Source organism: Actinia tenebrosa, unplaced genomic scaffold (assembly GCF_029948245.1).
Source record: "Actinia tenebrosa isolate PJP-AT-01 unplaced genomic scaffold, QUT_ActTen_1.0 PGA_scaffold1__47_contigs__length_23844297, whole genome shotgun sequence".
Classification (NCBI taxonomy): Eukaryota; Metazoa; Cnidaria; class Anthozoa; order Actiniaria; family Actiniidae; genus Actinia; species Actinia tenebrosa.
In genome coordinates, this window is record NW_028292578.1 from 2,139,247 (window position 1) to 2,160,816 (window position 21,570).

The 21,570-nt window shown below is 39.3% G+C and overlaps 2 protein-coding genes across 2 annotated transcripts; both read left to right on the top strand.

The window, feature by feature from the left end:
• Positions 1-634: 634 nt before the first annotated feature.
• On the top strand, positions 635-9,382 carry LOC148909690 (aminopeptidase A-like). The gene is made up of 15 exons (XM_089033442.1): positions 635-727; positions 1,009-1,143; positions 1,380-1,445; positions 1,559-1,624; positions 2,105-2,280; positions 3,028-3,110; positions 3,510-3,637; positions 3,851-3,906; positions 4,884-5,031; positions 5,141-5,214; positions 5,734-5,835; positions 7,597-7,770; positions 7,893-8,033; positions 8,415-8,499; positions 8,997-9,382. The coding sequence occupies exons 1-15, from the start codon at positions 635-637 to the stop codon at positions 9,153-9,155; spliced, it is 1,686 nt and encodes a 561-aa protein (XP_088889568.1). The 3' UTR covers positions 9,156-9,382.
• Positions 9,383-10,443: 1,061 nt separating this feature from the next.
• LOC116297746 (glutamyl aminopeptidase) lies at positions 10,444-21,464 on the top strand. The gene is made up of 19 exons (XM_031706028.2): positions 10,444-11,272; positions 11,470-11,743; positions 12,002-12,122; positions 12,298-12,452; positions 13,290-13,403; positions 13,744-13,878; positions 14,175-14,240; positions 14,319-14,384; positions 14,667-14,854; positions 15,104-15,186; positions 15,710-15,837; positions 16,055-16,110; positions 16,432-16,579; positions 17,140-17,213; positions 17,976-18,077; positions 18,580-18,753; positions 19,517-19,657; positions 20,023-20,104; positions 20,868-21,464. The coding sequence occupies exons 1-19, from the start codon at positions 10,635-10,637 to the stop codon at positions 21,024-21,026; spliced, it is 2,904 nt and encodes a 967-aa protein (XP_031561888.2). The 5' UTR covers positions 10,444-10,634; the 3' UTR covers positions 21,027-21,464.
• The last annotated feature ends 106 nt before the right edge of the window (positions 21,465-21,570 follow it).

The following is a 21,570-nucleotide window of genomic DNA, read 5'->3' on the forward strand; positions in this document are numbered from 1 at the left end:
CGAATTGGCCCATCAGGTATTGCAAAAAGCGTCGGCTTTGAAAGCCAAAATAATTGAATTTAACTTTAATTTAAAACTTGTTTGCATCTTAATATTTGACCGACTAGTTAGATTTCACTGAAACAATTAGTCCTCGAGTACGAATGGGCTAGGAGTGAAAGGCCCATTTGGCCTTCGGCCTCATGGAACATTGATTCATAGCCCATTCATGCTCGAGGGCTAATTGCTAAATAGCTCTTGTCATTGACATAGTCAGAATCGAGTGGGTGTTTGGTATTTCAAGTTAACCTTAAAAAATTCTTGTACCAGAAAAGATTCTTCTTGCCCTATCAGCAATTAAAATTAATAAAAACAAAGCATAAATGCTATAAAAGTAAGCGAAATCGGTGTGGTTGTCTTAATAAGTCACCAGCCGCCATTTTGATTACCGTGCGATATTATGAATTAGGAGACTGGGTATTAGGAACTGTTCTATTTGATAAATAATCCTTTGCGCACTTCGAGGCGAGATCACCTGGTTTGAGTTCAATACTAATTATTGGCATTATATCATCAAAATTAAAAGTGACCTTAAAACTAATGACTTTCTGTTATTTTAAATATCGGCGTACAGTGGTTTGGAAACCTCGTGACGATGAGATGGTGGAACGACTTGTGGTTGAATGAAGCTTTCGCTAACTATATGATGTACTTGGGTGTAGATCACTATGCAAAGAGCTGGAAAGCGGTGCGTAAACTACATCCGTATACAGAGATAATATAAAATAATTTTCACGTAAAACGCTACTGCAACAAGTTCACTAGAATCCACCATTCAATAAAAGGAAATACCGTGCGCGCGAAAAGAAAACTGAGAATGGCTCAGCTGAATGAATCTCAGGAATCTCGTATCAGCTTTCAGTGTAGGGCAAACACTACCCACATTTCTACTAAAAACGTTAACTTGCCATTTCAGACGAGAACATTACCCTATTTCTAATTTGAGTTGTGTCGTCTATCTCATTTCAGTTCGACCTTTTCGTCATGGAGACACAACAATCGGCCCTACAAGAAGACAGCCTGGCAACCACCCATACAGTCTCTGTAGAAGTAACCAATCCAAGCCAAGTTAACGAGATCTTCGATGCGATTTCATATAATAAGGTGGGTGTTCATTACAAGAAGCCATGTTTGAGAAAATGATAAATCATTTCTAATAACATGTATCTTTGTAGCCTCCAACGCAGACGTTCTTAGTTTCTGTCACTCAATGTCACGAACGTTATTCGTGGGGAGGAAAACGTTGCGTGACAGAAATTGTTGCGAAATCCACACGCTTTTGAGGTTTGGCTAAATCAGAGGCATGATGTGGGGTAAAGTATTTTTTATCCTGTTTTCAGGGTTCATCTGTTCTTCAAATGTTAAAAACCGTTCTCGGGGCTGACGTCTTCAAGAAAGGCTTGGAGGTATAAACATTTTTAAGCTTTCGATTGTATTTCAGCGGTTCTTAAGCGCGCGCAATGCGAACATGCGCCGACCAAATTAACTCGTAACTTTCATAACGTGACTGTTATTGCAGAAATACTTGAAAGAAAATCAGTACGACAATGCTGAGGTAGATGATCTGTGGAAATCGCTTACCGAGGTATATAATAATAAACAATTGCAATTGCGTTATAACCAGCATGGAACAGACACCGATTGCTGAAGACAGTAAATGTCTGTCTTAGAATCAATTCATTCTGAAGGTACCGTGATTAACTAAAAAAATTTATAAATTTGAGTTTGTTGGTCGGACACTGTTTATTCCATTGGGAAAACTACCAATTGTTTGGATGGACGCTAAAACATAGTAAACATGCGAACTAGAGTTGCACGCTGAAATTTAGTTTAACGAATCAGTCGGTACCTACCCTGCGAGCAGAGGATTTTTTTGAAACCCTCTCCCATCTCCCAACGGTTTCAAAAAAATCCTCTGCTCGCGGGGTAGTCGGTACCTTCCATATTTTTAACTGGCGGCAGCGAAAAAACAACTTTCAGCAATCAGCTCGCAGCTACTGAGTTGCATGTTTAAGAAAATAGCAGTAATACCGATCTCAATTGCAACTCCATTAATTTACTGCAGGTGGCGAGAGGCATTGATGTCAAGACTGTCATGGATACTTGGATCTACCAAAAAGGTTACCCAGTAATCGAAATCAAAAAGGATGGAAACAGCCAAACCAGAAAGACTGCAACACAAACCAGGTTCCTGAATGGTTTGAACCCATCTGATGAAGGATATGAAGAAGAAGCTAGAGGGTGAGTACCAACACGAGTGAAAAAACGTTTGCGCATGCTCTTAATCCGTATGCAAATTAGTCAAAACATCCTCATGCTTTTGTAAAAATACTATGTAAATTTGTCTTTCAAGTAATATTTCAAACACGCGAGAGAGTTCTTCCTCCGATTTCCAAACACCGAAAAGTGAGTTGAAAAAACGAGGCGCAGCCGAGTTTTTTAACTGACTTTGAGGTGTTTGGAAATCGGAGGAAGAACTCTCTCAAGTGTTTGAAATTACTTCTCATACTCATGAATATTTCTTGGAGAAAATCAAAGAAAAAGTTTAAGAAATTTAATGCAAATTAAGAACACATTTCCAAACCACCGTCACAGTAGTGATTTGCTTTGTTTTCTCCTCATTAAACATTCATGAGTATGAGAAACATGCCTGATAAATGGCTTGCCAAAATTAAACTTCCAGTCAATGCATACGTAGCCTATTTCGAATGTATCCTAAATCCTAATTTGTTTGTTGTATTTATGTTATAGTGTATTCTAACTATTCAGCTGTATTTTGTAACTTTGTATTCTTTTTCAGAAAATAAAAATAATAAGTTTTTCAAAAAAAGCGATAAATATGGCAAAACATGTAGTTTATATTACTAAAGATTGAAAAACCGGGTGAAAATTTCCATAAGAATCTGTCTAAAAAACTCAAAATTTCGATGGGATTTTTGCGTGAAAATAAATCGATAACTAATCGATATTTGATTGATGTGGTTTTAGATTAGAGTGGTACGTGCCATTGACCTCAGTGACATCAAAATTCCCCAACAATCCAACTACGACATGGATGAATAAAACTTCAGGTAAATTCTATCAAAGCAGAAAGGTCTTATCCATATTCTTATATTAATGTTGTCGTCGATTATAGTTTCCTGATCCCAGTTTTACTAAACCAAAAGCAAAAATTACGGCGATTACTCAGTGCATGAGAGCATGAGAACTCGGCCGGAGATAGAGAGGACGTTTTGGCGGGAAATGCTTGCCAAATTGAGAGAGGGCGACGAGCGCGCACGTTTTGGCGGGAAATGCTTGATGCATCCACAGAAACTCAGAATGAAGATGGGAAGAATTAGCTTCCTTTCAATCACTTGGTGGTCTAGCTTGGTCTTGCTTTCTTCATAATGGCGGAACTCCCGAACCAAGCAGAACCGGTTAAGAATGAAATAAAAATCGTTGTTTTTGTATTCACATTTTGACGACAGCGACTTTCGATGTCCCGTCTGGTGTGAAGTGGATCAAAGCAAACTACTTGCAAACCGGTTTTTATCGAGTCAACTATGACGAACAGAACTGGAGAAACCTTATTCAACAACTCAAGGACGATCACGAGGTGGGTTGTAACGAGTGTAAAAGTTTTATATCAACGTTCCGAGACTATGCTCGCGCGTAAAATTATACTCCTATCTTTCATTCTGTTTGTCCGTCTGTCTGTCTGACTGACTGTCTTTCAGTCTGCCTGTCTGTCTGTCTGACTGACTGTCTATCTGGGTCTGAGTTGCGTAATCTTAAATATATTGCTTAGTGATTGACATGTCTCTTGCAGGTCTTCGAGTCCACAGAAAGAAGTGGACTAATTGATGACGCTTTCAATTTAGCAAGGTATCTCAGAAATCGTTCAAAAAACTGAATTTATTACAACGTAAAAAAGTATTGGTAATTAAGCTTCCAATGATACGCTATCGGGATTGGTCGGTGAACTATACGGATTTTCAGACTATATGTGGTTGAAACAAATGTAATGGATTTAAAACAAGTGCGCAAGGAAATGGGCTTTGACTGTGTATCTATCGGCTATTGTTTTGCTGGCAGGGCATTTTCTCATTAGCTACTATTAAAGTGCTTATAAGCCTTTGCACAATATTTTCAGAATTGATTCTTTAGATAGTGAATAGTTGATTGTGAAAATATTTCGTCATTTGAATGTCGGGTCTTTGAGATACGAAGGTTTATATTTCCAATATGTTAATGACTATGACGTAACATAAGGGATTTGAGTTATTTTGTGGCAACTTTTAATATTGAACGCTGGACATTTTTTGAAAACAAATTTGTAAGACGCTTTACGTGATTCACGAGTAAAAGGGTGATGCTTTTAATATACTGTATTCCAGAACGAGTGCAGTATTGTATATTAAATGATCCCTTATGAATATAAACCTTCGTATCTTAAAGACCCAACATTCAAATGACGAAATATTTTCACAATCAACTATTCACTATCTAAAGAATCAATTCTGAAAATATTGTGCAAAGGTTTATGAGCACTTTAATTCATGGGTTGCACTGAAGTATTCCCAAGAGGGTCAACAGACAAAACCATGGCGGCCATATCATATCATCTTGGTTCGATTAACAATAGATGCTAAACAGCAATCGCTTGTTAAATAAAACCAACATGAACGCTATGACGTAACGTGCGATCAAAGAATTGCTCCATTTTTTTTTCGATCAAAGAATTGCTCGTGTCAGCGGTCTTCCTTAACTCTTAACAAAGACCGCTGACCCTACAGACAAGCAGATGCAGATATGGGTTTAAGTTTTTTGTTGTTTTCTACTAAATATTTTTATCTTTACAGATGTAAGCTGTTAGATATGGATATTGCACTTGATATAAATTCTTACCTCGGTAATGAGAGAGATTACATCCCATTTGCTTCCTCGGTCAAAAACTTGAATTACATTGGAAACATGCTTGGTTTGAGACTGGCTCACATTAAATTCCAGGTAGAAACAAATCCAATCTACGTGAAATCATAAAATGAAATGTCCTTCATGGTCTCTCGATCAAATCTAAATAAAACCACAGCCGTAATTTTACGCCTTTTATTACCAGAAATATATGAGACAGTTGATGAAACCTCTGCTGAGGTACGTTGGATGGGACAACAGCGGCAATTTGCTGAAAAGGTAAGTGAGACAAAATCCTGATCTCATTTTTTTATTACAAAAAGGACGATATAACGCTCGCTCTGATTGGTTAAACTAACACCTCAGATCCTGTCAGATCCAGGTGTACGTGACGTCACGTCTAAGTTGAAAAATTCCTCTGTCAGCTTAATATGGTTGAAGTTCCCAGTTAAGACAATTTTCTAAATAAGTTGAACATGCATACATGAAGAATACAGTGTGTGCAACCATGTGACTCAAAATTCCTCCAGATATAAATAACAATGAAACAGCCGCCATCTTGGTTGATCTAACAAGAGAAGCTAACGAGGAATGCTATCGTCATTAAAAATGGTGGATATGACGTAACGTCCACGTGCTCTATATGGTAAGAGAGAGAGAGAGAGAACACAAGTTAATTTGTAAAACCTTCAGTGGTAAAAATAAACGCAAGTTTTAAACCGTGATCTGTGGCGAACTACAGCCGTTGGGCATTCGACAACAAATATTTGATCGTTATTTAATGAATTACCTTTTTAGCAATCTACGCCAAACTGTTCTTTATATTTTGGGTTACCATGGTGATAAGGAAGTTGTCGCTGAGAGTCTTAAGAGATTCCGCGCCTGGATGAGAGACGAGACGTAAGCATGTGGTCTGTCTGTATTTTAGATATACTCATCTCAAAAAAGTTAGTCACCATCTACCATCCACATACTCTACCATACTCATCACTCACATACTACCTACACTCATGACCATCTACCATCAACAAACCTTACCATACCCATCACTCACATACTACCTACACACATGACCATCTACCACCCACATACCCTACCATACCCATCACTCACATACTACCTACACACATGATCATCTACCACCCACATACCCTACCATACCCATCACTCACATACTACCTACACACATGACCATCTACCATCCACATACCCTACCTTACCCATCACTCACATACTACCTACACACATGACCATCTACCATCCACATACCCTACCATACCCATCACTCACATACTACCTACACACATGACCATCTACCATCCACATACCCTACCATACCCATCACTCACATACTACCTACACACATGACCATCTACCACCCACATACCCTACCATACCCATCACTCACATACTACCTACACACATGACCATCTACCATCCACATACCCTACCATACCCATCACTCACATACTACCTACACACATGACCATCTACCATCAACAAACCTTACCTTACCCAACACTCACACACTACCTACACACATGACCATCTACCATCCACATACCCTACCTTACCCATCACTCACATACTACCTACACACATGACCATCTACCATCCACATACCCTACCTTACCCATCACTCACATACTACCTACACACATGACCATCTACCACCCACATACCCTACCATACCCATCACTCACATACTACCTACACACATGACCATCTACCATCCACATACCCTACCATACCCATCACTCACATACTACCTACACACATGACCATCTACCATCCACATACCCTACCATACCCATCACTCACATACTACCTACACACATGACCATCTACCATCCACATACCCTACCATACCCATCACTCACATACTACCTACACACATGACCATCTACCATCCACATACCCTACCATACCCATCACTCACATACTACCTACACACATGACCATCTACCATCAACAAACCTTACCTTACCCAACACTCACACACTACCTACACACATGACCATCTACCATCCACATACCCTACCTTACCCATCACTCACATACTACCTACACACATGACCATCTACCATCCACATACTCTACCATACTCATCACTCACATACTACCTACACACATGACCATCTACCATCAACAAACCTTACCTTACCCAACACTCACACACTACCTACACACATGACCATTACCATCAACAAACCTTACCTTACCCAACGCTCACACACTACCTACACACATGACCATCTACCATCCACATACCCTACCATACCCAACACTCACACACTACCTACACACATGACCATCTACCAACCACATACCCTACCTTACCCATCACTCACATACTACCTACACACATGACCATCTACCATCAACAAACCTTACCTTACCCAACACTCACATACTACCTACACACATGACCATTTACCATCCACATACCCTACCATACCCAACACTCACACACTACCTACACACATGACCAGCTACCACCCACATACCCTGCCACACCCAACACTCACATACTACCTACACACATGACCAGCTACCACCCACATACCCGCCATACTCATCACTCCCATTTGCAAATATACACTCGGGATTTTATGAAAGATATTTTATTAGCAATTTGCCTTTTTCCTTGTTTGAACGCAGAAAAACCATTGCTGCACACTTGCGGACTCCTGTGTACCAAACAGCAGTGACCCACGGAGGAGAACCAGAATGGGAGTTCTTGTGGGGCCAGTATCAAACCTCCATCGATCCCACTGAAAAACAAACCATAGTGAATGCTCTCTCTAGCGCGCTAAATATTAATCTTAGAAAGAGGTTAGTCTATTGTGCTTCGCATCTCCCTATTACAATCCCCCCCTCCCACCCCTCCCTCAGCCCTTCAATCACTTTATTTGCTTTATCACTGACTGGGATACTGTTAATGTTTTCAAATCAAGACTTCTAAGGTACTCGTCGGATGACAACAAGATCAAGACTCAAGATGTGAGTACGGTAATAAATAAAGTTGCGGGGCATGCGTATGGCAGAACTCATACGTGGGAGTTCTTTAAGGACAACTTCAATAAGATTATTGACAGGTAAGAATGTATTCTATTGGAACTTTTTGCTACACCACTACTATTGAAGTTCGTGCAAGATCAAAAAAATATGCTTCGCTTGTCACGCACAAAGGTTTCAATGCGAGGCTTCGTGCATAATGCTCAGTGATTCGTGAAAGGGTAAAAGCCTCGTACAAAACTTTTTACAATTTGTAATCAATTTTCCGCGATCAAAGTTTTAAATCCTGAGATATTCTAGCTAATTTGTTAAGCTTATGGGACATAGCAACGGTCGGTAACTAAGGGGAATCGGCACCATGAATTTGTATGAAACGTTTTCCTGGCCATGTATAAATCTGGACTTGTTGAGCTACCGCTGTTGTTATAAGTATTTTCTCAAAATATGGTTCTGTTTTGCAGAGTTGGACGGGATGACCAATTTAGCATTGATAGCATGCTAATGGCGGTGGCAAAAGACTTCAACGAGGAATCTCAGCTTCGCGAAGTTAGTTTTTTTTTAATTTATTGAAATATATGCTATGTTTAATATGTTAATGTATCGCGGAAATAAACACAACAACGACGTGCCTTATTTCAATGGGTTCATTTCTACAGTTTTCCATATCTGCGAACTCAAAAATTCCAACGACTTGTTGTTCACTGCCGCCAGTCAAGAACATAAAAGGTACCGACCGATCATCTTTGATTGACAGCAGCCAAAAAACCAAACTTCAGGCTGCAGCTTGTAGCTACCGAGTTTGCAGAATATGGAAAGCCGCAATAGCGAAATATCTAGCCTGTTTTGAAACATCCGTATCAATATCAATAACTATGTTCTTTATGTAAAGTGTATGCTACATCGAGTGTATAAGCAGACTGAAAAATCTGCCTCAGTTGGGTTCTCGCGGGACTCGAACCACTGACGTCTCGTTTCGTTTGCTAGACGAGGTCTCAACCGCTCGGCCACTGAGGCTTTACTATGTTCCTGTGTATTGTTTTTAGTTTGAAGCCCTGGTTGAGCAGCATCGGGATTTCCTTGGTGAGATGCGAATTGTCAAACAAGTTAAGGAGACCATTCGTACCAACATCGCGTGGATGAGAGACAACGAACAGAAGGTTTCAGATTTCCTGATAAGAAGAACAACTGAACTAGAAGGCTGAAAGGAACTTCGACGGCACACGCTTCCATTTTTATGCTTCCATCATAATACTTCGATAAACATACATGCTTCCATTTACTTGGACATGAGAAACATTAAAGGACAAGGAGAAGCCATTTTAGTAGGGTAGCATGTTGCATGCTTTACATGCTGAATATTAATGCAATGCATTATATTTTCCACTCAAATAGTCAAAAAGATGTTAATAAACTACAATTTTAGTTACAACGTTCAACAATCATTCTGATATTTAATGCAGCTAGTACTCTACTAGTTATCACCTCCTGATATCTAATGAATTTAGTATTTCGTACCATTACCCCAATTTGCAAAACTACTCGACCAATACAGCACAGGGACTGGGGTTTTGGTTCGTGTCAATCAAATAAATATTAGCTGAGACTGTTGAAAATTTGATTGACGGGGAAGCAAAAATTTGAACCAGATCGTATTGAGCTGGTAATGTAAAGAAAGCTTGGTACTTGTTTATAGACCATTTTCGAGTTCCTTGATTCCACACTCATTTTGGCTAAATCTCGTATAGAGTGTCTAAATATTTACAATACCAACGGTACAAGACCATTTGGAAAGACCAACCCGTAAAGTGAAGAATGAACACTACTTTGACAATGTGATGACGCAATTTATCGTCAATAAGAGGACAGACACATAAAAACTGATGTCTATTTGTTAATCTGACGAGTCCCGTACGAATAACAATCGCGATTGTTATTCGTACGGGAGTCGCGGTTCAGCGAATATTTACCAACATTTTTCACTCCCGTACGAATTATTCGCGATTGTTATTCGTACGGGAGTCGCGGTTAGGTAAAGACACAGGTAGCCCATAGAAATATCAAACGAAACCAACAGGTGTGAGTCTTCTCTCCAGAAGAAAAAAATTGAAGAAAAACAGGAATGTAGAAAAGAAAGAAAACAAAGGATTAAATAATAACTTAAAAAAATAAGCGAATATGAGAAGAATGGAAAACGAGAAAAAAAGTCATCAATTTAAAAAAAAACGGTCAAACGACCCCTTTCCTACCCTCCTAACTCAAGGACATAGTTTTTATAACTTGAAAAACGAGAAATCTAGTGCTATATTGGCGTCAATGCTACAATAAATCGGCCAATCATTAAATATTAATTTGACCTAACGACCTGTTCAAGACAAGTATCCAATGAGATAACATTTTAGGTCTCAACTTTGAAAAATCAACAGGTGCCACACTTGTCTCGTCAGATGCTATTCCAACATTAAACAGTAATTCTACGGCTGAAATAATCTATATAACTGGAGGAAAGTGACAGAGTCTATAATAAATACTTATACAAAAATATTTCCGTTTCTGGAAAATCAAATATATTGACAATATAGTGGTGAAAAGTAAGGCAGAGGGAGGAATTCGTTTACCTGTCGTTTACCAGAAATTCTGCCAAGATTTCTCCAAGATCGACGTCGTGTAAAACGTTTCCTAACATGGCTAATCAAGGGAGAAAAAGCGTTTGCAGTCAACGATGGTTCTTTATTTCATTAGTTCTTGTGATAGCCATCGGAGGAATGACTTTGTTTGTCTGTACCGCAGTGATGTCTAGCTCTCAAAAAGACGTCTCTCTGTACAAAAGAGCAGCTCTTTACATCAAGGAAAATGTCCAGTCGACATTTCAGTCTTCAATCAAGACCATCAAGAATACCTTCCAACGAAAAGAAAGATCTGTGAAGGTGAACGAATTCCCCTACAAAAAGATTCGTCTGCCAAAAGATATTCTTCCTTCAACATACAAACTATACCTTCGACCAGATTTGTCTTCAACCTTCGACTTTAATGGAAGCGTTTCCATCGACATTACATGTGTCAAACCTACCAAATACGTTATCTTACATCAAAAGAAACTGGATATTAAGAACTACAAGCTTCTGGATTCTTCAAACAAGGAGGTCAAGGTATTGCGAATGTTGCAGAACAAAGCAAATGAACAGTTTTTATTGGAAACACAGGATAATCTTGAGCCGGGGAAAAGTTACACAGTAATGCTAACGTTCACTGGTAATTTGATATCGAACAAAATGGCGGGATTTTATAGGAGCTCTTACAAGACTAAGAAAGGCGAAACCAGGTTAGTAAATCAAATATAAGGTAGGAACTGTGAAAATATGCCATTTTTTATTTTGCTTGTTCGTTTATTTTCTTTCGCCTCTAAAAGAATTTCGGAATACATAATATAATATCCAACTATGTTAAAAAGTGTTCGATTCATTGCCTTATGAAAACAACTCATACCTCTAAAAACACAATCCTCTTTTTTTTTACCAGATATTTAGCAACAACGCAGTTTGAGTCAACAGACGCTAGAGGCGCCTTCCCTTGTTTCGATGAACCAGAATTTAAATCTGTGTTCTACATAACCATTGCTCACAAGAAGAACTTTAGGGCTATATCCAACATGCCGATCAACAAGCGAGTCAAAGTCGCAGACGACTACGTGGAAAGTAATTTCAAGCCGAGCGTTAAGATGAGTACTTATCTGGTTGCGTTTATTGTGTCGGATTTTAGATTTACTTCCACGAAAACGAAAAGAGGAACGAAGGTAGGTGTTAGACGCAGTATGTTAGCTCTTCCTCATCCTCATCCTCATCCTCATCCTCATCCTCATCCTCATCCTCATCCTCATCCTCATCCTCATCCTCATCCTCATCCTCATCCTCATCCTCATCCTCATCCTCATCCTCATCCTCATCCTCCTCCTCCTCCTATTCCTTGTCCTTGTTCTTGTTCTCTTGTCCTTGGTCCTACTTCCATTTCTTCTTCCAGTGTTGACTTTATCTCTTAATTTTCTTTCTCCTAGATTCGTGTGTGGGCCTCCAAGGATAACCGAGAGCACACGAAGTTTTCATTGCGTGTGGCCAAAAGCGTATTGTCGTACTACGAAAAGTTTTTCAACATTCCCTATCCTCTTCCAAAGATCGGTAAGGAAACAAAAAAGCAACGGCTTGATATGCATTTAGATCACCGTACAGTATTTTCAAGACAAAATGAACTAGTTCATTTTTCTCTTGGTGTTTCATTTAAAGAAGGCTTTCTTGAAACTAAACAGGACGGTAAAATTTACCTGAAATCTCTTTTTTTCCATCGCTGTTCTAGACTTGATAGCCGTGCCTGATTTTGCGGCTGGTGCTATGGAGAACTGGGGCCTAATGACCTTCAGAGAGAATTACCTACTAAGTAACAGGGCTTCGTCTAGTGCAGCAGACAAACAAAATGTTGCTTTAGTGGTGTCGCATGAACTCGCTCATCAGGTAAAACAAGAAAAGTTGGACACTTTAGAACAGTTTTCGTATGATTGTGATAAGCTCATAGCACGAACAAGGTCCAACACGGCAAGGTATACGCAAGACCACTCTCATTGCATGGGAATGTACTCTTCATCCAATCAAATACCCGAAACACGGCATAAGCACGGGGTGCACACGGTGCAAAAATACAGCACCGAATTTTTTATAGTCAAACAAAAACTGCTTTAAGAATAATCAACACTGTAAGAAGCCCCGGCTAAAATATGGGCTTTGGACAGTCACAATGTGCATCGAACTAGGAAAAAAAAACCTCGAATCAAGGGAGAAACTAGGCTCGACTTCCAGCCGTGGTGTGAGTTTCACGAACGAGGGAGAGACCTATCAAACTCTAATCACGTGTGATAATAAGTTCGGGAATTGGAACCCAAAACCCCGATGCCAACTAAAACGAAGATAGCTAGCTCTAAGATGGAAACGAAAAAGCGAGTAATTTTTAAATTAATTTAAATTTCATTTTATGAGACATCTTATTTAAATTTGTAATGTGTTTTAATTAATCGAATCTCGAGAAGAAAACACTCCTTTCAGAGGCGGATCCAGGAATTTTAGAAGGAGTTTGACTATTACAAAGGTTTTACCAGGAATTTGAGGAAAAGGGTGTTGACTGTTATTAACGATACACTGAGAAATTTGAGCAAAGGGGGCTGACTAGTCATCCCGCCCTTTTACCACCTCTGGATCCACCCCTGCCTTTATCATTACAAAATAGTACTAGAGGTCAATCAATTAATCAAAATTAACCGACAAAGAATGGTTATTATTATTGTATGTTTATTCCAGTGGTTCGGTAACCTTGTGACCATGAAATGGTGGAATGATTTGTGGTTAAACGAAGGGTTTGCCAACTATGTAGAGTACATTGGTACGGATCACTACGCTAGAGGTTGGAAAGTGGTGAGTATTGGTAAATAGAACTCGTACTCTACCGCTGTGTTCAGCGGATTAGCCTCAAATCAGGGTCTAAATATTTACAAATACCAACCGGTAAAGTAAAGAATGCACAACTTCAACAATACAAACACTTTGAAACTTGACGGACCTTGACTGGAACACAAGAATATTCTGCACAAAATTGAGGCTAAACCTTTTGAGGCAATAGATAACTCGAAACTGGAGTTTTTACTTATTTAACCGATAAAATACATATTAAGTTTACAAATAAATAAGAAAACTGCACAACAATGGAAAAAAGCTTAACTCCCCGATGGTTGATTTATTTTTCTTTCTTCTCTAGCTTGATCAGTTTGTGACAGATACCCATCAGACTGCTCTACAAGTGGACAGTATGCAAGAGACACATCCCATCTCTGTACCAGTAACTCACCCACGCGAGATTACCGAGATATTCGACGCCATATCATATAATAAGGTATCTTACCTATTTCGGCTTTCCCTGTACAATAGACACCTTTTTAACTTGGGCGTAATGTTTTCCCATTTTATTCTTCTTGTAATTCTTCACTCCCCAGAGTATCGTGTCTTTGTTTAACGGTTGCGCATAAGAAGACACATGAATCTGGATACAACACAAACAAAGAATCTTATATTCTCAAGATTCTCAAGAGAATGACACGTGGTCGGATAAGGAAATAATGAATAAGTCTAAGCTAGAGCTAGGACTTTTTAAACACCTACCTTTTTAAATATTCCTAATTTACTTTTTAGGGATCTTCTGTGATTCGCATGTTGAGAGGTTTTCTAGGAGACAAAGCGTTCAAAAAAGGGTTGACGGTAAGTAACAACAACAAAAATGATTTCTTAAAACATACTTTTATCTCATCGAAAGAAATTCTTTATTTTTGTTTGCAGCGCTATTTAAACAAACACAGATATGGCAACGCAGAGGCAGATGATCTGTGGGCAGCGCTCAGCACTGTAAGTCAATTGAATCATTTATAATACTTGTAACGATGGATGGATGGATGGATGGATGGGTGGGTGGGTGGGTGGGTGGATGGATGGATGGATGGATGGATGGATGGATGGATGGATGGATGGATGGATGGATGGATGGATGGATGGATGGATGGATGGATGGATGGATGGATGGATGGATGGATGGATGCATGTCTTGCCAAACCAAGTAGCTACAGTATGAGAAAAAATACCTTAAGTAATCTTCATGACGAGTTGAATGTGCGTTTTTGATATCCACAGGTAGCCAAAGGTATCGACGTCAAAGCCATCATGGACACTTGGATCAAACAAGAAGGTTACCCAGTCATTGAAATCAAGGACACCTACCAACAGAAGAGAGGTGGAGCTACGACTAAGATGGCAACACAGAATAGGTTTTTTAGGGACATTAACCCATCGGATAAACGATACAATGACAAGGCAAAGGGGTAGGTATAATAGTGCCCCCAAATAAAGGGCTATCTAAAGAGACTGGAGATCTAGCTAAATCTCCGTACGACTAATTCTTAAGTAATATTGTGGTCAACGTACGTATAAACTAAATCTAGAAGAGGTTATACATACAGTTTATCGATATTCTTAAACAACCTCGACTGGGCTGATCGAAGTCAGGGCACAACTAACACCTCATCCTCAATGGACTCACATCGATCCGATTTTCTTCTTTTGTTTTTCAGTTTTTCCTGGATCGTACCTCTTTCTTACGTGACAGCAGATGCTGCAGACAAACCTGTAACCATCTGGATGAACAAAACCTCAGGTAACTAAAGGGTTTTGCTCGTGTGAGACGGAGGGGAGGGGGGTTGTGAAGCTAGCATGATTGGTCATCTTCTCTTAAGTCCCTCTATTTGCAATCGCAAAATAATTTTTCGTCAATTCGGCTGCTTTGGACCCTTCTCAAAAGTATCGTAGATTCAAGGCTAGCATGGAAATACAAAAGAAATGCCACAAATTCCATCGAGAAAAAGTGTGATTTGTTGTTTATTTCCATGCAAGTTAGCTTCACATCCACGATACTATAAGAAAAGTGTATTGATATCTGAAAAAGACTATCGGATACTAGTTTGGACTGCGTGTGTGGAATACAGCAAGTGAATAATTAAGATGGAAACTAGCTCGGCACTGTGTAAAGAAACTTTAGTTGGAACTAGCCTGGTGTATGTTTCGGATGTCAGAGTCCTTTATTTGGTGTCGGATTAAGAATGGATAGCTACTGAATTTCAACTGTAGGAGCTACCAACGCACCTTGACCAGAATTGAACGTTTATTGTTGTTATTTTCAGCACCACTGCATGCATCGTCTGGAGGTCAATGGATCAAAGCTAACGTAGGGCAGATGGGATACTATCGAGTAAACTACGACCAGGACAACTGGAACAAACTGATCAAACAACTGAACGACGATCACTTGGTGAGTAATGGACCTTCTCACGGTTCACCAGCTCCTCGGATCGTTGAGGGATGGGAATGTCGAGGATAAAAACAAACTTGATATCCAGGGTTTTGTTGTAGATGATTTTTAAAAATCGCAAGTTGCCTTGGAAAAGAATGTTGTTGTACACAAGATAATTGCTTTTCTTGCCGTCGATCTTATCGAGTGTTCATTCTTTTTTCTCTTTCTTGATCAGGTACTCCAACAAACTGACAGAAGTGGTTTAATAGACGATTCGTTTAACCTTGCAAGGTAAGAAATACTTCGCCTATAATATTGTTGTACTGACTTACATCTAATTAACGCCGGCTCATATAATCTCATTCTGGCATTAAGATGAACTAGATGCAAGGGGTGTTTACCATTTACCCGGAAAAACCCGAAATTCCTGTTGAAAAAAAAAAAAAAAGTATGTGTCATTCCGACCGGTTTAAGACTTGGTTTAAATGGTAAGCATCCCAAAATTAGACTTCAGTGTTTTCGACGCATCCAATAAAAAAGTTTGTGGTCTCATGTGAGTTCAAAAACTATAGAGAACCAGTACTCACGGTTTGTTTTCTACTATCTTCTCAGAGGAGGCTATCTTGACTTAAAGACTGCCTTGGAATTAACATCTTACCTCGACAAGGAGAGAGACTACATCCCTTGGACAACAGCTCTGTCCAGCCTTGGATTCATTGGATCTCAATTGAGTATGAAGCCTGCTTTTTCGAACTACAATGTAAGATTTTTTTTGTAATTTATACACTACATGAGAGAGGAAGAGAGCAAAAACTTAGAAAAATTTGAAGATCTGGACACCATCCTAAGTAATTCAAATCTCATGCAGATCCTTTGGAATCTAAAATCAATTCCTATAGTCCCTTTCACAATTCCATGTGTGTCATCTTGAATGGTAGCCGTGCATTTGCATCGAAGCGAGACGAACGGTGATCTTGCAATGATAGACACATAGTAATAGTTGTCCAAGGTGTTAAAAAAGGTCTCTATCATTACAAGCTCACCGTTCATCTCACTTCGATGCAAATGCACGGCTACCTTTCAAGATGGCGCAGGGAACTGTGAAAGGGAATTAAATAAAATTAAATATTCGGAGCATTATCTTTCCCTTACGAATTATTTTTTGTAAGCATAACCTGCATAACCAGTATTAGCTCAAAGCAAACTTTGGGTAGAAAAAAGGGATATGGTAAGGGGAGGGGTTGTAGGTCCTTTTGATTGGTTATCTGTAATACCTTGTTGAAGAACTAAAGCGTACCGATGTGGATTTGTTGAATGCAGAAATACATAAGAGCCAAAGTCAAGCCATTGGAAGAGTATGTCGGATGGGAAGACAAGGGCGATATCCTTAAAAAGTAAGTTCATTTTGATTAGTGACGCAAGGAAACGTTTAGCTGCTCTACAGTCCTACCCATGTTCGTGAAACTAACGAGGTCTGTCTTGAATCGAAAGTGCAACAGAGTTTTTAAGTTGTGTCGTGTTTCCGGGTCCAATTGCTTACAAAAACCACTAAAATAACTAAGCGAAAATGTTCTCGTTGATTTAACCTCCACCTAAAACAATTATTACTTTGAACAACAAATACTGCCATGAAGAAATTGTCAACCAGAAAATCTTTGTCGATAGAACTGCTTTTGGTTTTCGACCCCGTAGTCGTTTTCCATTTCGATGAAGTCACACTTAAAGATTGAAGAGTTTTGAGTTTTCTGTAGCTCAGGATTAGCCTCGATTTTTGTATAGAATAATCACGTGTTCCAGTGAAGGTCCGTGGAATTTCAAAGTGTGCATTTTTTTACTTTTTCTTTACCATTGGTATTAGTGAATATTTAGACACTGATATGAGGCTAAGCCTAAATGAGTATGGAATCAAGGAACACAGCGGTAATTTGGAACTCGAAAATGGTTTATAAACAAGTACCAAGCTTTCTTTACATTACCAGCTCAATACGATCTGGTTCAAATTTTTGCTTCCCCGTCAATCAAATTTTCAACAATCTGAGCTAATATTTATTTGATTGACATGAGCCAAAAATCTAGTCTTGTGCTGTGTTGGTCGAGTAGTTTTGCAAATGGGTGTGACAGTTTTTCACGGTTTTGGGAAACCTTTCTTCCTCTAGGTACCTTCGCAGTAGTGTCTTGTCGTCTCTAGCCAGCCATGGAGATAAAAGTACCTTGGATGCTTGCATAGCAAAATTCCAAAAATGGATGCAAGATGACAAGTAAGTTGTATTATCTGATCGACGCCTGAACTGAATCAAGCAAAAATTTATATTTACTGGGATACCTATGGTTTTGGGAACAGTTCTGCGGGACATTTGAGGGACGTTTTGTCATAACATGGAAAAGTTGCACAACAATTCCCGTAGTCTACCCGCAGTAAGATATAGAGGTCTTTGCGTACATCTGTTATGGGGTTCTCGTTTCAAACTAATTCAAATTAAACGAATAAAAATGTCCACAGTATTAAATAAGTTTAGTTGCCTAAAAAACCTGTTGGTAATGAAAATGAAACAAAAAATATATACTGGTCTACCTGTGGAAAAGCTGTTGTAAAATGGGTTTGAATGTTTGATCACTTCTGCGGGATATTGCCCGCGAAAACCCGCAGTCACACATACATTTCTGCTTCAGGGTTTTCGTTTCAAAAGATCAAAATATTCACAGTAATGGAATTTAGTTGCCCTGTTTCTAAAGAAAATTGTTTTTGATCGTTTGACACAGGTTCACCATTGAAACCCACATTCGTGGCGTTGTTTATCACACGGCCATCAAATATGGAGGCGAAGATGAATGGGAATTCTTATGGAACAAATACGAAAAATCCATCGACCCGACAGAAAAATCCCGAATGTTGCATGCTTTAAGTGGTACACGAGAGGTGCCTCTTCAAGCCAGGTATGTAACTATTCTTGAAGTGCAACCACGTGACCGGAAAATCCTTTCAGTTGAGGTATAATAATGAAACAGCCGCCATGTTGGTTGATCTCACAAGAGAAACTTAGTGAGGAATGCTTTGTATAGCCAACCAATATGGCGGCTATGACGTAACGCACCCCAAGAATACTGTAAAAAAGAGCTTCACTTTTTAGCGTAACCGACGATTTGCGAGCATTGGCTCGAGTTAAAGGACAAAGACATGGCGGCCATGTTGGTGGTATAACAAAGGTGGCTAATGAGAAATCTTGTTAAATACATACCACCCGCATGGCCGTTTTCAAGTCGTAAAATGTAAATGTCACGAAGAAACGCGAACGAAAAGACTTGCAGCTTCTGAAGCTGTCTGTATCAGAGAAGCACAGAAGGTGCTCTAATAGGCCTATTTTTGTGTAACATGTAAATGTCATGGACGGAAGAAACGCGAACGAAAAGACGTGCAGCTTCTGAAGCTGTCTGTATCAGAGAAGCACAGAAGGTGCTCTAATATGCCTATTTTTGTGTAACATGTAAATGTCATGGACGGAAGAAACTCGAACGAAAAGACGTGCAGCTTCTGAAGCTGTCTGTATCAGAGAAGCACAGAAGGTGCTCTAACATAATGCCTATTTTTGCGTAACATGTAAATGTCATAGACGGAAGAAAATCTAACGAAAAGACGTGCAGCTTCTGAAGCTGTCAGAAACACGAAGGCGCCCTATTTTAATGGCTATTTTTGTGTCAGGTATCTTCAGTACACATTGGATGACAGCAAAATCCGCGCACAAGACATCACAAGTGCCTTATCCTACATGTCTGGTCACCCTTACGCAAGACTCCTGGTGTGGGACCATTATAGACAAAACTTTGACAAGATCAATGAAAGGTGGGTAGCAATCTCGTACCCACCAGAATCTTTATTTCTTACTGCGCAAGCTCGACGAAATAAATAGCAATATTATTTGTTTCGTCGAGCATGCGCAGTAAGAAATAAAGGGTCTGGGTACGAGATTGGGTGGGTAGTTAAAATTGTAAGTGAATTTAGCGATTTTTTTAACTCGCTCGTATCGCGTCAAAAACACTTGGATACTTTCTGAATTGAGCACATACAGTAGCTCAAACACTGAAAATTCACAATTATCTTGGAGCCGCCTTGAACGAACCGACCGCTTGATGAAGCTTCCAGTACCAGTGAATCAACTAAACAGCCATTGATATAGAAAATACTAACTTCATTAACTTGTTTTATAGGATTGGCAACGACCCTATGGAACTCGGTTATATGATCTCAGCTATGACACGCGCATTTAACGAAGAGTTTCATCTTAAACAGGTTCGTTGTTCTTATGCAAGGGTATTTTTATCTTTAATCTTTGATGACATATTCTTAAACAGTAAAGACTATGCTAAGTCACCTTAAACGAACGAAGAACTCAACTCACATGTCGGTTTTTACGGAGGTCATTATTTAGGCAGAGAAGAGCGGATTTTGAAAAAACCCTCTGAACGGCCTCAAATCGCGCTGAAACTTCGTCAGAAGACTGAACAAAGCAAAAGCAACAACTGCAGCAAGTTTTGAGGCAATTTTTTTGAGTTAACCATTTTAGTGTCATGAATTTATCATAACTCCCATACATTCCCTTATAAACCATACACAGGAATCTTGTTTGGGCTGCCTGTGCCTCAAACAAAACCGCTATTCACATGTAGCGTCTACAGGAATCGAAGCCGCGACTCAGCCTGTGGGACTGGTTTTACGGAGCACTACGCTACTGTTGCCATCTTGGCTATTTAGACAAGAAGCGGAAGATTCCTTTCGCCCTATCATCAGGATCCACGGGTCTTGATCACGCGTTTCTGTCGCATAAGATTTGGGAGAGAACAACACCAGCTATAGAGTGCATACCATATATATCTGTGAAAAACTTTGTAAGACATTGCACAAATTAGACTATAAGTTCAATAGACCTCAATAGACCGTAGACCTATAAAACTTTGCACTAATTTGTACAATTTTGTTAGTTAACTTTTTCATGGATATATGCTATGCACTTTACTTCCTGCTTTTTCCTAAGATTGTCTTTATTTTCCTTCAGGTGTTGGCGTTTGTCGATGAACACAAAGACGTCCTCGGTTCACTGAGAGCTACACGAAAAGCCATCGAACAAATCCGCTCCAATATGGCCTGGGTAGAAGCTAACGAGAAAGTCGTTACCGAATGGTTAGAAGGCAAAGTTAAAGCCATAAAAGAATAAGCCTGGCTTGAAATACCACCTTTGAACTCAGCTCTGACTCCTTTGAACTCAGCTCTGACTGGGTTCGCTTTATGGTTTTAAAAACCTACGAGTACGAGGTTACAACAAAACCTCGAGGGGGAGGGGGACAGTGCGATAACAAGCACTACCTCAATTTATTTGCGACGCGAACAACATGGCAACTTGTATTGAGAAAAAAAACAAACAAAATACATAGCTATCGTGTTAAAAGTATACATCCTCCGACGGAGGTATTCTTCTTTCGCTGTAAACTATATTCTTTCAGTTCGTAATTTGTTTTCTTTTTACTGTTTTGTTGTTGTTTTTAGTTTTGTTATCGGAATGGCTGAATCGATGAAACTCGCCGTATTTACTTTCAAAACATGTATTTATATTCCTCTAGGTGTAAACCTCATAATAAAGTTCATGTTGAAAAATGTTGCGTGAACCTTTTAAACTAAAAGCTACTCTTAGAGTAAAAAACCTTCTAAAATGCAGGTTTTCATAACAGAAGTAAAGTTGTTCGATAAATTTTATATTCTAT